The sequence below is a fragment of the Lingula anatina genome, chromosome 2 (genome assembly GCF_051362555.1).
Source record: "Lingula anatina isolate TDL-2025a chromosome 2, LinAna3.0, whole genome shotgun sequence".
Lineage (NCBI taxonomy): Eukaryota > Metazoa > Brachiopoda > Lingulata > Lingulida > Lingulidae > Lingula > Lingula anatina.
In genome coordinates this window covers 18,015,001-18,029,109 of record NC_141768.1, presented here as the reverse complement: position 1 = coordinate 18,029,109, position 14,109 = coordinate 18,015,001, and the positions used below count along the sequence as shown (strand labels likewise).

The 14,109-nt window shown below is 35.8% G+C and overlaps 1 protein-coding gene across 13 annotated transcripts in view; it reads left to right on the top strand.

The window, feature by feature from the left end:
- The window catches only part of LOC106171051 (kalirin), a 141,928-nt gene that overhangs the window by 92,965 nt on the left and 34,854 nt on the right, over positions 1–14,109 (top strand). For all 13 annotated transcript variants that reach the window (XM_087005447.1, XM_087005453.1, XM_087005452.1 and 10 more), the window contains 2 exons: positions 542–653; positions 2,814–2,967. In XM_087005447.1, coding sequence (XP_086861573.1) covers positions 542–653; positions 2,814–2,967 — 266 coding nt within the window. The remainder of the gene's footprint in view (positions 1–541; positions 654–2,813; positions 2,968–14,109) is intronic.

The window sequence follows — 14,109 nt, the reverse complement described above, 5'->3', positions numbered from 1 at the left end:
AGAAGAAAATTAAACATTTCTTTTACACAAGTGTGGTCTAACTGTTGTATTAGCATGTTCTCTAAAACTTAGTCAATAAATACAGCTTTGACGGAAGAGAAATTTATTTTGAGTGTTAAGATATGTAGTTTCTTTTAGCTATTTGCAATAGTAAGATAAACACAGATGATGGTTTGGTCGCGAAAAAAAAAAAAAAAATGAAGATTGTTAAGATAGGATCATTTCTTTGTTGCACTTTGTCATAACAAGCACTATAACATGATCTGAGGTATTGCTTTAAAAAACCTTATCTGATTTGAGAATGTACAAACATGGAAATATGTTGGATTTCAAATGTTGCATGGATAACGTGTTATGTGTAAGATTTACATTTGATACATGATATTCTTCTAGTGGACTCTTTTACTGAAACATTTCAAATCAATACTCTTAAATTTTTAAGTCATTGTACACATTACATGACCTGATAGCGTCACTGCTGCTGTTTTAAGCGAATATCATATCTTTGTATTATAATCTGTGATAAATTTTGTGTTTTCAGAGTCTGCAGGCAGCTCGGCTGATCCCAGTCCAAATACGTCCACAAATTCTCTAAGTAACACAAGTGGGGGGTTCTCCTCCTCTCCTGGAAATAAAAGGAGGAGCAGCTTTAGGTGAGAGATTTTTGACATTTCTGTATTTTCCCTATTAATATAAATGAGATTTCACACTCTCCCAGTCTATATTTGAATTTAAGTCTAAAGAATTCTTGAGTGGTCATTTGATTTCCAAGTTGCTGGCATTAAGAACAGTTTTAACCCAAAATGTGTTCATTTTAATGAAGAAAGACTATTACTTTTTTCTGTTGAATTCAAGAAGTTTTCTAAGGATATCATATGTGTCAGTCCCTTGTCACGTCATGCTGTACTCTTTTATGTTTCACGCCATTTTGACTAGTCCTAACATAATTGTGCTACAGGGGTTTACCCACATTCAAAAGTTTACTTTCAAATGAATCTGGTTAACTAGTCATGTGGAACGCAGTGGCAAAATGTAGATGACTCACATAATAGACAGGTTATCAAGTTGTCAATCTCTCAGAATAGTCCTAATAGAAAAGTGCTCAATTGAAAAGGATTCTTGGTGACTAGGTCTCTGAAAGCACCTGTCATGATGGGTGTTTAAAGGTTTACTAAGGATACTGTCCCTGTTAGATATTGTGCCAAAGAACATGTGTCAATTACGCTTATGTCTACATATCCTGGAACGATATTTATATATCCCAATTAAGAGTTTACTACCAATAAAATTCAAGTAAAAGTACCTGATGTCAATATTTCCTCCTAAAATGTACTCAAAGACACAGTGGTCATAGTGACAGGTCAGTTACTAAGAAATGAATTATTTAATTAGAAATGGTATTAAAAAGGAAATTTTTATTTTGTTTGGAAAATCGTGGACAGGATACCTTTAATCTGAACCCTGATAATGGGGTAGCACTAGCAATTTATTCGCTTAGCCAAATCACTTCTTTTTTGTCACTTTTTCTCCTTAAGGTTTAAATTTGACCAAAATAAGTCAAACCAACCCTTTATTGTTTAGCCAACGCAAGTCAGTTTTAGTATTTGGTAAAATTGGTGAGTGTTAGCACTATCCCAGCAGCTGATACATACTAGCCAAAGTAATGCTACTTGATATGTGTTCAAATACTTCACATTATGTACTGTAGTGATGTCCTGGACAGGATTTACATAATATGATATCAATCACAGCAGCAGACAGATGTTTTTGTTTACTTTCAACTGGGCATGACTGCAATAGAAAAGCACAGTTAATTACCTAGAACAAATAAAATGCTCAGTGTGAAGACAATGCTGTTGATTATAAGGTATGCTGTTTATGTGGTTAAATTTTGATTCTTACGATTAGAGGTGAAAGTATTTTGGAGTTATCACAAAATCCAGATATTTTGGTATTGTATTTATGCCCCCCTTACCCCCCTTGTATAGGTGTGCACTTTCAGCCCTTGTATTTTCCATATTTTAAAAAAGTTTCTCCATGATAGAATGATTGAAAAGATTAGGAAATGTATGTTTGGTGATAGAAATACCCCCCCCCCCCTTTTGAATGGGCCCATAGTTTTCAAATGTGTTAATTAGTAGAGACATGCAAATTTTTGCCAAATGATAATAAAAATGATTTTTTTTTATTAGCTTGTCATTGTATGGACTTTGATTTGGCTAATAATGTTCAGTTGCCTAAGACAAAATATATGTCAAAGCTAGCTCAGTACTTCCAGCAAGACAAAAATGATTTTTGTTCAATATTGCACCATTGGAAAGTCATTGTACCTTAGAGTAGCTTATCCATGTACAGCATCCATGCACAATTACCCCCACTCCATTAAATCTGTATATAAACATCTTATTGGCATTCTGCGCCCCTTGGGTATTTCTTCGCATTCTCTCATTGATCAAGAGACTACATATTTTATGCACTGACATTTTTCCACTGTGGATGTCTATGCAATGTCAGTTAGACTCAATTTTTATTTTATTTGCTGAGAAAAAATCAATTATTCATGTCTCTGAGTAAACTACATGCACACAGGCAGCTGAATTGTGCTTCAGCTGAATGCTGCCTTGATGCACTCTGGGCTTTAGAAAATAGGCTCCCATAATGGCGGTAAGTAAAATGGGCTTCAGAGGATGGAATGGAGAGGGATATACTTCAACCCTTCAGGGTAATGTGGGTGTCTGTAAGGAACTAACATTGTTTTGGGGGTAGACTTCTTTTTGAATTCAATATTTTCATTTCTATTTTTTCTTGATTAGGAAATGGTTAAGTAATCCAGTGCGGAAGCTCAGCTCAACCAAGATCGACAAAAACGTGACTGAGAAAAATAGTGACATGCCGCGTAGCAAGTCGGACAAGCAAGATAAGAAGTCTACAGGAGGAAGATTTGCGTTCAAGATGAGCAAGGAAAAGGTATATATATTTGTTGTGAAGCCCCTCTTTTTTATTTTTCAGAGACAATTGTTCTCCCATTTTTTTTCTGTATGTGTGTAGGTGTCTGTGCAGTATATGCAACCGCTCTGAACCTTTTTTTTCTTTGGTGGCAATCACTTTGATCACTGTTGATGTTTTCTCCTGTATTCACTCCAAGACAGGGCGATAATGAGAGAGCAGGAAAATAATGATTACCTGGATTAAATAAAGTAAGACCCAATCCCCCAAATTCCCTCTCCCACCCTTTTCCCTTCAAAGGAATTATATCAAAATGGAATGAAGAATGTTGAAAGTTTGAAAAAAAAAAAGGCTGATGTGTCCTAGTTTATGTCACTAGCTAGGCCTTGAAGATAACATACAGTAGGAACTGATATTGTGTTTCAATTATTATAGACCCACGTTTTGATCAGTCAGTTCATCAATTCAACTGTTTCCATCCTGGAAAAGTACTCTTAGGTTTTTTGCCAGCAATATCACATCTTTTTCCAACCAAGGGGCGGTTCCTTCAATCCCTTAAACTCCCTTGCCTACAGGCCTAACTCCTTGATTGTTAGAAGGGGATGGATTTAACAACTTTCATAGCAGTATGCCTCTGACATAATACCTTCATTAATTACATAATGCATTAAAGTATATGTGCAGGTTTTTTTAATGCCTCATGAAAATAAAACAAGGAAAACTAAATGAAACCAGATTTTTGTAGTTATCCCATATTCAGTTGTATACTCAAGGGGTTTTACTGCACTGGACTCTGTCTGTTTGAATATAGGTAACAGGAGAATGATGATATACATTGGGGGAGGGAGGGGGGGGGGTAATCAGTAGTAGGTTGTCAGTCAGTCTGCCTGCAAAATCATTTCAAGCTCACTCTTAAAACTTACTTCATTCAGTGCCAATGACATAGAAAGATCACATTGTCTCAATTCTTTTTCTTTTCATTTTTTGTGTTTGTAACTTTGATTGCAACTTGGTCTTCTGCTTGCACACACACATTTGGTATGACCAACCCCCGGGGATTTCAGTTTATTCCAGGGGACCTATTTTATATAAGATAGGCTCTTATCCAGGGGTGTTCAGGTGGGGATGGGGCAAATGAAACAGTCCATGCTGGGTAAAAAATGATCTACTGTAGGTACACAAAGGTCAAAGGTTTCATGGTAAAAGGTCCACTTGTTCAGAAAAAGACTCCCCCCCCCCCTTTGAAACTGCTGGCTACAGCCCTGTCACACCCTTGCATTTCTATCACCCATTTCTTTTCACCTATTTGTTTAAAAAACCTCAAGGGTAAGCCTCGTGGGATTCTATTATGTGTAAGTGGTTCATCTTAACCTACTTTCAAGGTCACAGGGGTCATCTGAAGAAAACTCCAAAAATTGATAACTTGAGAACCAGAAACAATATGTCGCCATGAAATCTTTCACATAACTGTTTTTCATTTCTTAAACCTCTAAGAAAAGGGTAGGGAGGGGTTGAGGAATATTAATTACAAGTTTTTTCAGCTGACTTTGTTTGAAACCATGTAGATCCAGAAATCAACATCTTTGCAACATTGATATTTTTTTTATCCAATGAAATTATTTTTAAATGTCATACTTCTAAATGGATGCATAGTATAATTGTCTTAAGAAAAATAAATGCAATGAGTCTGATTAAAAAAAAAAATGGGTGTTTGCAAGAATGCCTTAATGTCTTTGTAAAAATAAGGTCATTTTAGAAGAAACAAAATTATTGCAGGTGTCAACAGTGCTAAACCAAAGGTGCTATAACTGATTGTACCTTTAAGTTAATAAATTGATGTTGATAACTCATCAAATGTACCGTGTTAATAATGATGTAAGTGCAATGAGCAATACTGTCATTTGGTGATGTATATTGTAAGTCAATGTTTGTTGAATTTAACATCAAACCAACCCTCTTGTGCATCTTCTTTTGATTTGAACACCCTCGGCTTACTGCGTTTTATCCCAAATAAAGCTGCATCCCTGCCAAAAGCAACTAATAATATTTGTTTGCCTTTAGGTTTCACAAGCAAAAAATATCCTCCTTTTCCTGTTCATTAATTGACTTTGCAAGTATATTTTTGTCTGAACTGTAGTGTTCCACTCCAAAGCAAGCTGTACATGAAAAAATTATACTTCTCAGCTGGCATGTGGTCTGTCAAAAACATGAAAGTGGATTTTCTTGTCTACCTCATATAAAGAATAGATACTTTGGTCTGGGGTCATCTCTCCCTTTTCATGATGCCAAAGTGCTTGTGTGTCTTACTTTGATTATTGGATTATTTTATTCCACTGTGGTCTGCTTGATATTATATGCTTTAAAATTTAACAGAGTTGTATTATTCATACTTGGCCGAATTTTGGTTTGTTTATTTTTGGTGGTGCATCCTATGGAGATTATATCTTTTTTCAGTTTTAACATACTTGTAAATGGTCAACTTTGTGTATAATATATTCAACAGGTTTGAAATATTTATTGAAACAAAAGAGATAAAAAACAAATAGATTTGACTTATATTTAGCAGTTTCTTTTTATAAACATTGAAGAGCTAAACAAACAAAGGGGTATCGCAGAAAAAAGAGAAACCCAAATCAATGAAAAAGGCAGAAATTGAGGGAAAGCTGAATTAATATATCAAGTTTATTAATTAAACAAAGTAATTTACAAAGAATAACACTAAGTCCTATCATTCAAGGAGAAAAGAGATAAAGAAAAAGAAGTCTCCATATACATGTAATGCCACAGCTATACACCATGGCCAAGCATGCTACTTGTAGCATACATACAGTAAAAAAATCAATAATAGTGGTCTGAAAGCTATACAATGTCCTAGGAGACTCTACCTTGAATCTTATAGTATAGGTCATGGCATTTATTATCCCAAATTGAACTGTATTGGCTTAGACTTCATCTTTCCTGACTGTTAGAACATTTTTTGGTAAAAACTTTTTAAAATTGCCCTGATTCCATTCGTTATAAGATTCCGTTCCTTGTAAATTTGCTGTCCTTAAAGAGAAAATTGGATTTTGAGTATGTTAGACTTAACTGGTATGTGGAATATTTTTTAGTGATATTAGCTTTATTGGATTCCTTGACTATAATATGACATGGGAAATGTCATGTACCTATTCTGCTCTATACTTTGTGATAGCTTTGCTCTGTTATAGAATCTCAAGTTACTACTTTACGTAAGATAATGCCATGCTTAGGGAAAATTCCATTTTTGCGTTCCATTTTTCATGAAAATGGCGTATTTTTCATTTTTGTTCATCATTTACTACAAAATGTTTTCAGGTTTACCTTGAGGACATTGTGTAGGGATAGTTAAATGCTTTTTTTTTTTTTTTTTTTTTTTTTTTTGTAACACTTTTGAAAATAATGTTTTAGAAGGAATATTATTTTTACTCAAAATGATCATACTGTTATTCATCAACAATTTAAGTTGTTTTTCAATGTGAAATATCATGCTGTTATTTTATAAATTAGCAGACAATTTAAGTCAAGTTCATGTCTGTCTCAAATCACAATCATTCTAGATGACTGACTATTTTCCTGGAAATCTACCTATATTGATTACTGTGAATTTCAGGTCACAGCAGTCCAGGTTGATGCTGTTTTATTGGATTTTTATCTTGCTCATTCTGTGGGTTTACTGATTTTTTATCCTCTTGATCTGAAAATCCGTCTCATATTCTTAACATATGCAGATCCAACTATACCCCCATACCCCCCCTCACCCACAACCCTCTGCCAGTGTTTGTAAGACAGTTGTGGTAATGCCACTAGTGTGTGTTTGTGTATGTGTGTGTGTGTGTGTGTGTGCGCGCGCACGCGTGCATGTCTGTGTGTGTGGATGGACAAACAGAAAAATGGTAAGACAGACAGACAGACAGACAAATGAATGGAAGCAGATTCCAGTGCATCATGACATGATCACAACAGTTTTTCAAAATTAAACTTATGATCAAAATGATACCAGCGAAAGACTTGAAGGTGATAAAATTGCTTTTTGTTTGTTTTTCCCCCCCTTATTTAGGAGGGGGAGAAGGCTATCAAACCAGACCGGTATCACATGGCTGTCATTTATTATTTTTTGGTGGGATCCCCTACCCTTTGCAACCTGTCTGCTGTAATTTCCTCAATCCAGGAAATTTAATGTACACTGCATTCACCTTTGATAACACTGGTGAAGTTTAAAAAAAAAAAAAAAGATAAAGAAATGTTAATGTTGCCAAGCATGATGAATTTCAGTATCTTCTGGCATATCATAGCTTTAGGGAAGTGTCTGTACTTTTTTTTTGATGTTTTCTTCAATAATTTTCAACTGTGAGAAACTTTTTCATTGTTTTTTCTTTTGTTATTTGTTTGTGACTGTGATGTTGGTAATAGCCTTGCAGTTTATGCCTCTTTTATGGTGTAATTGAGTGAAGGTGTACCTGCCTTCTCCCTGCATTTTTCTTACAGCTGTTTGTGGGTATACAGGAAATAAATTCAAAATGTGCTATGCCAGCTTTTAAGTTGCTCTATAAATATTTCAAGGGTAGAGTGAGGATGGTGTAGTAAATTGTCAGTTTCGCAAGGAAACGGGAGAGTTCTAATAAAAATTGAAGGGGATAGAATCTTTTTTTTTTTTATCTTTTCAGCATAGATTTACTTTTGGATTCTGTCAAACGCAAAATGTGTATGTGAATTGCTCCTAACTCGCAGAGGTATATATGCACCCTTATCCTAAATGGTGTTGATTCCTTTTTTTTTGTAACTATTGTATGCTAAGACTGTAATGAGGTATAAAATCACTATTTCTAAAATGTTGATCTGAAATATATATCAGTCATTCAGTTGAGACTCTGGGTTGCTTCCTCCAGTCCCTAGAAGGGCCTGGGTTTGGTTGTTTGAATCAAATATAATATCAAATCAATAAAAGCTATATATTTCCAACACTGTTTCCTTATATAGGAAGGCTTTTCTATGTATTTATGAAAAAAGGAAATGTTATTTGCAAGATTGCACCACATGAGCACCTATCAATACTCAAGGGGTATAAATAGAATAAAATTGGATACACTGAGAAAATTTGAGCATTTCCACCAGCCAGCATTTGGCCTTCATGTTTTATATCTTCTTTCTTCTAATTCTGCCCACCATTAGCTTGCAATGTTAACCTTTTCTTTATTAGATTCAGCTCTTTAAAGGCAGTAAAAATATGCACTACCTCTTGGGTTGCAAGAGTCGGTCTTTGTTTTTTCACCCAGCAAATATCCCTGGATATTAATGAAATATGAGTTGGAAAGAAATAATTTCACTTTCAAATGTGAACCAGGGTATCATTATAGGTATATATATATATATACATCATAGGCATACTGAGATAAATTTTTTATGTGTGACAGTTTCTATCAGGGATCTCTACTTCTGTTTGCTGGGTTTTAGAACCATTGGCCTTATTCATCAGCTCTGTGGTTGGACGAATTAGCAGCATGGTTCTGCTCATCTGGGGCTTCAGTTAGTTTGGCAGTATAGAACTGGAGTTGTATACAAAATAAGGAAAGACTTCCTCTGTGGTATAGAGCAGGAGACTGGATGGAATGAGACTGGGGAGATGTGCACTTTCTGCAAGGATTAGTGGCAAATGCGTTTGTAGAAAATGAAAGAAAAAAGAAGCAGGCACAGGATTTTGCAATGGTAAAATCATAATGGTGTTATTTGTTATTGTTTCTTTTGGAGGTGGTATGTTCGATATTTTATTTGCCGATGTTTTATCTAAAGACGATAAGGGAATTGGTTATTTGAAAGTGAAATATACATAAAGAGCACATATTAAAAAAAAAAAAACTTACTGGAAGGTTCTATGAAAATATCCTGAGAGATAAAAATCACTGCAATTTCATCATTTGCAGCAGTTTAACCAAAACAGCCACTAGGGTAATTTAGATGACAGTGACCCGGAAAATCACTCAGAATTGCAATCTATTTTATTTCCAAGTAATTCACATGAATATACATCTTGGAACACTGCAGGCTTGCATGTAACATTGTTGCCAGTTTTCTCCGTCGACTTCAGATGCTAGTGCTCTATGCAAATCAGACTGGTGCAGGTACCAGCATTTTGATCACCAGAACTGGCTGCCACTGCAATGTGTGCTTTTGTTACTAGTGTCAGTGTGTCCTGATGAACAATCAGCCTGATTTTTTATGCCATCTCACGTGAAGAACAGCAGGACTATCCAGCAAGACTGTCTTCAGGATTGATACATTGGGATGCTGAACCAGACTATGAATATATCTCCCTTAAGTACATTGAACTCTCTGGATTGGTTTTGTTAAATTGAAGAAAGCTGTAGGTTGGAGACAACTGCATTTTTTCAAAAAGGATAAAATTAAATTGATATGGGATGTGATACAGATCGTTAGACAGATAGAATTGCAGACAATTCAAATCTCTTTCGTAGTGCTGCTGATGCTAAGGTGGGTCTTTAACCCTGATGGACAAATTATAGATATATATATGGACAAAGTTATAAACCAAATGATCAGACAGCTCTTGGAACTCTGCCCAATTGCAGAAAACTTATAGAAGTTTGATATATGAAGATTAACGAGACCTTACCATGTAATGTTATTGAGAATAGAAATGCATGGAGAAAATGTGCACAGCAGTGATGGAGGGAGAGCATAGCAGCTCTATGGGAGTATTTATAGTTGCACCTAGAGGAATTCAGCATTAACAAAAGTTGTCTGGATGAATGTCTTTGTCAGGCCCACTGCATTGAGTAAACTGTTAACATTCAAAGTATATATTGCAGGGGCTAGATACAAGTACCTTGACAAGATAAATAATTTTTTCTTTTTTCTTTTCTTGTCACTTATTGTATTCAGAATTGTAACTTAACTGAAATTATTGTTATTATTATTTTCTTCGTTGTTGAAAGGAAAGTTCAAATAATGACATACACCTTAGTGATCTTATTCTGATCATGGCTTCAGGAGCTTGACTTCCATCCACATGATACGATTGAACTTTTATTCCCAAACAGGAAACTTGGTCTAAGTGGACAAATAGACTATGAAAGTCTCCTTATAATCCTGCTTGGTTTGGTCAAGGCTTTTCAGACCAGTTATGACAAACAAGGATTTGTTGACCATGGTTCTTACTGGAAACCCTTTCAAGTGTGTAGAGTACCTGTAGGTGGATTAATTCAAAAGACTGCAAAGGATATATACACATACACATATATATGTTTATATATATACACAGGGTAAAACATTGGCTTTAGTAAGAAAGAGCCGTACAGCAATGCCAGGTTTGATCTGGCTGGCTACTTGAATCTGTAATAAATGGAAACCTTCTGGGAAGTTTGGGTGATGTGAGGTGGTATATGTAAATTACCTGTACTTTGTTTAAGGCAGTGATAAAACTGAGGAGGCAGGTTGAAATCTGGGAACACGCTGACCATTTGGTCGTCCTAGCCGTATAATATTTGCACCTCTCGGTGAGTTAATTAGCCTCCAGGTGCTAGGCATACGGAGCATAGTTCTATAGGAATTAAGGCAAGTTTGGAAGACGGAGAAGACGTAGGAGCTTGTATATATAGAACAGGATCTACGGATAGAAATATATGAAGGTTAAGTTCTATGCAGTTGTTTGCAATCCCAAAGGATTTTAGTAAGAGGAGAACAATGTAGAAAGGGACTTGGGAACTACCTTGCCTCATATTTGAAGGAGATATTTGCAGCTCAGCATATTTTTGTGTTCCAAGACGAATGAATATTTTACACGTAATACATGCAAGGGCCAGACTGTGGGTTAATGGTTTTAAGTTTTGCTATACAAAACTATTGACTTGCTTTTTATGCACAAGTTGGCTGAGAAGTCTCTGAAGACCCTGCAAAGAAACATATTTGCTTCAGTAGTACCAAGGTGAAATTGATGCTGTCCTTTTGGCTGAACAAAAAATGGGGTTACAGATAGAAAGAGTTCTGCAGCACAATGGAGGTGTGTCCACTGCTTTTTTTCATGGCTAGAGAGGCCTCTTATATTTTTCATTTTTAATCAATGTTCAATGGAGTTGACGCTAAAAGTATGGAGCAAGGAATTTTATATATGGCAAATGTGATCTATTACGTGTACGTGTCAAGCACTTCAGACAGTTGGGATTAAGTCCAAGGTGACAAAATGAGAGCGAGTACGTCATGTGTAGTCACATATATTAGATTTAATAACATTGGAGTTTGATATACAGATAGGCCTACATTGTGATTATAATATCCACGAAAGAATGGAGCATCGTCAGTCGAGTCGTAGGTCTCTATTTCGTATGTTTTCCAATCTCTCCACTCGATCGGGAAAGTTGAAAGAAAATGGATATGCACTTACTGCTGATGAAAAACAGGCAGAAACTCCACCCAAACCTCCCCGCAGAGATCCCAGACGATCCTGGAGAAAGCTGGCCATCATTCGGGTAAGAAAATGTATACTCATAGAGCTTGACTATGAAAAACAACTTTGCTGTATAAAGATATAGAATTAGTATGTTGTTGATGAGCTGGTTGTTCAAAACGACACAAGGCTATGTTAAAGAAGTTGATTCTTAACAAACAGTGCCCTGTTTTCTGCCTATAGCTTGGATTATATATTTATTTTTATTAATTAATTAATTAATTAATTTTTTGTGATGAGCACAGTGAACTATTTAGACATGATCATGGCAAATCTAGTAAAATTAGGCAGTTAACAAATGTCATTTGAAAACATATATCTTAATGAAATTGATCACCTATGCAGCAGGACAGGCATTTCAGGGCTTACCCAGTTAAGAAATCCACTAAATGTATGTTTTACTCATGTAAAATATGGCAAGCTTTTCAAGCAGCTCCTATTTGTAAACATACTAACATTAATATACAGCATGACAGGCTGGTATCTCTAAAACACTTTGATGGCCTTTAGATACTGAAGATGAAATTATTTCATTGGAAAGCAATCAATACAAAGTCACCTTTAAAACATGGCTTTCAAATCAAGGTCAAACCAGTTGAATTCATCTAGAAATATTGATTACCAATGCTTGTATGTTTGTGTGTGTGTATGTGTATGTGTATGTGCGCACCTTTATGACTTTTCACAGTAACACAAGGATTCTCTCTCTCTCTCTCTCTCTCTCTCTCTCTCTCTCTCTCTCTCTCTCTCTCTCTCTCTCTCTCTCTCTCTCCAAATAATGATGTGGAGTTTGTTGTATGAATGTTAAAATTTCCAAAAAAGAAATACTCAATTTTTTTTATTAAAAAATAAGATGGATATATTTTTCCTCAGTAAAGGTTATGCATTCTTTACATTGATTAAAAAAAACAAATATTTGTTATTGTTGCAGCTCAAAGCAATTTAAACTGACCTCTGTGGATAAATTTACACAGCTCTCCTACATATGACACTAACACATTCACACAAGCTGATGAGGGACTGTTTAGACAGGTCCTAAATTGCAATGATTTTTGGTGCTAAAAGCTCACAACTATAGAGCTTCTCATGAAGTATGGCCTCAAATGTTCCTATTCAGAATCATTTTAAGACAAAAATTCTGGTTCTTATGATTTTTAGATCCTTTTTCCATGGAGTGATATACTTCAGCTGTTGTCTGTACCAGTACACTTTCAGAGGTCCCAACATATAATTATGCTACAGAGGATTTTACTTCCTTTCACAAGTTCTCCACAAGTTTGCTTCCTGCTTTTTAATTAAGTTGATACGCCATTTCCAGCACTTAGAGCGCATTCTCAACGAATTAAGCCAGGCTTTACAAAGCCGGTGACCTAAAAATGGCGGACGTACATGAAAGAAAAACCGCCTAATCTTTTAATAGTCTCTCCGCCTCTCACACGCCTCCCCACACGTCGTCCCTGCGGGGTACAGTAATTAAATCTCGGCTCCGAACATTAATATTTCCGTGAATATCTCTGGTGATATTATCTCCGTAGATAGTCGATTCATTGCTGCTCTACGGGCCAAATTATTCCTTTTTCGTCTCTGTTTTCAAAGATAATAGAACAGAAGAGCTTTTTTCCTTCGATCGCCTTCAGCCGCCATGCGTTCTTCACCACGAGTTTAACTGATGAGCATGCGCACTTAATATTTCTCAGGTAGCTTCCGCATGGCGAACGGAGCCGAGATTTAATTACTGTACCCCGCAGGGACGACGTGTGGGGAGGCGGAGAGACTATAAAAAGATTAGGCGGTTTTTCTTTCATGTACGTCCGCCATTTTTAGGTCACCGGCTTTGTAAAGCCTGGCTTAATTCGTTGAGAATGCGCTCTTAGGCTCCATTTAGGCGGCTTTCTTATGTAATAAATAGGCTATCATTTTGTCACTCTCTCATAGTATACCATTTGATATGAAAAGGACCTGAATTTAAAAAAAATCACATTTATCAAACAAAATAAAAATTCTGCCATGCAAGTTATCATCACGCTGAAGATGCTAGGGCTATCTGAAACCTGCCTTGGTCTCTGCAGGAAGTAATGAAGTTGAATATCTGTTTAGGCTGAATCTGGTGCAGAATAGGCATGCTGGGTGAATCTACAAAAAAGTATCACTGTTGATGCACAACAGCTATTTATTCAAGAGAATGATGTAACTGGGTCTTGTGGTAATCTTTAAAGTTGTTTGCCATCTTCCAGCAGATGGGGAGAGAAACTAAAAATGTTATGTATAGATCTGCCCTAGGATCAAAGTGGATGTGCTTAATAACTTTTTCACCTGGGCTACGATGAGCTATTAGCTTTGCCTGGATTGGGGAAATTCTTGGGAACCAAGGTGAACCATAACCAGATGAATTACATATGTGAAGAGTGGGATAAGGGTACTTTCAAAATATAATGTATATGACGTACATTTGAAAATGTTCCAATGCCATATTTTTCATGTCTTAATATCCTGAAAAACTACTTACCTCTCTCCATTCAAACCTGATAATACATGCAAATAAAAGAACATGATGTTGATATATCCTTCTAAAATATCAGGAAGGCATGCACTTAATAAGTTTTGATTCATTTACAACGAAGTTATTTAATAATAAATGGGACAAAACAGGGAACCCCAATACATAGACAGGTCAAAGTAAAATG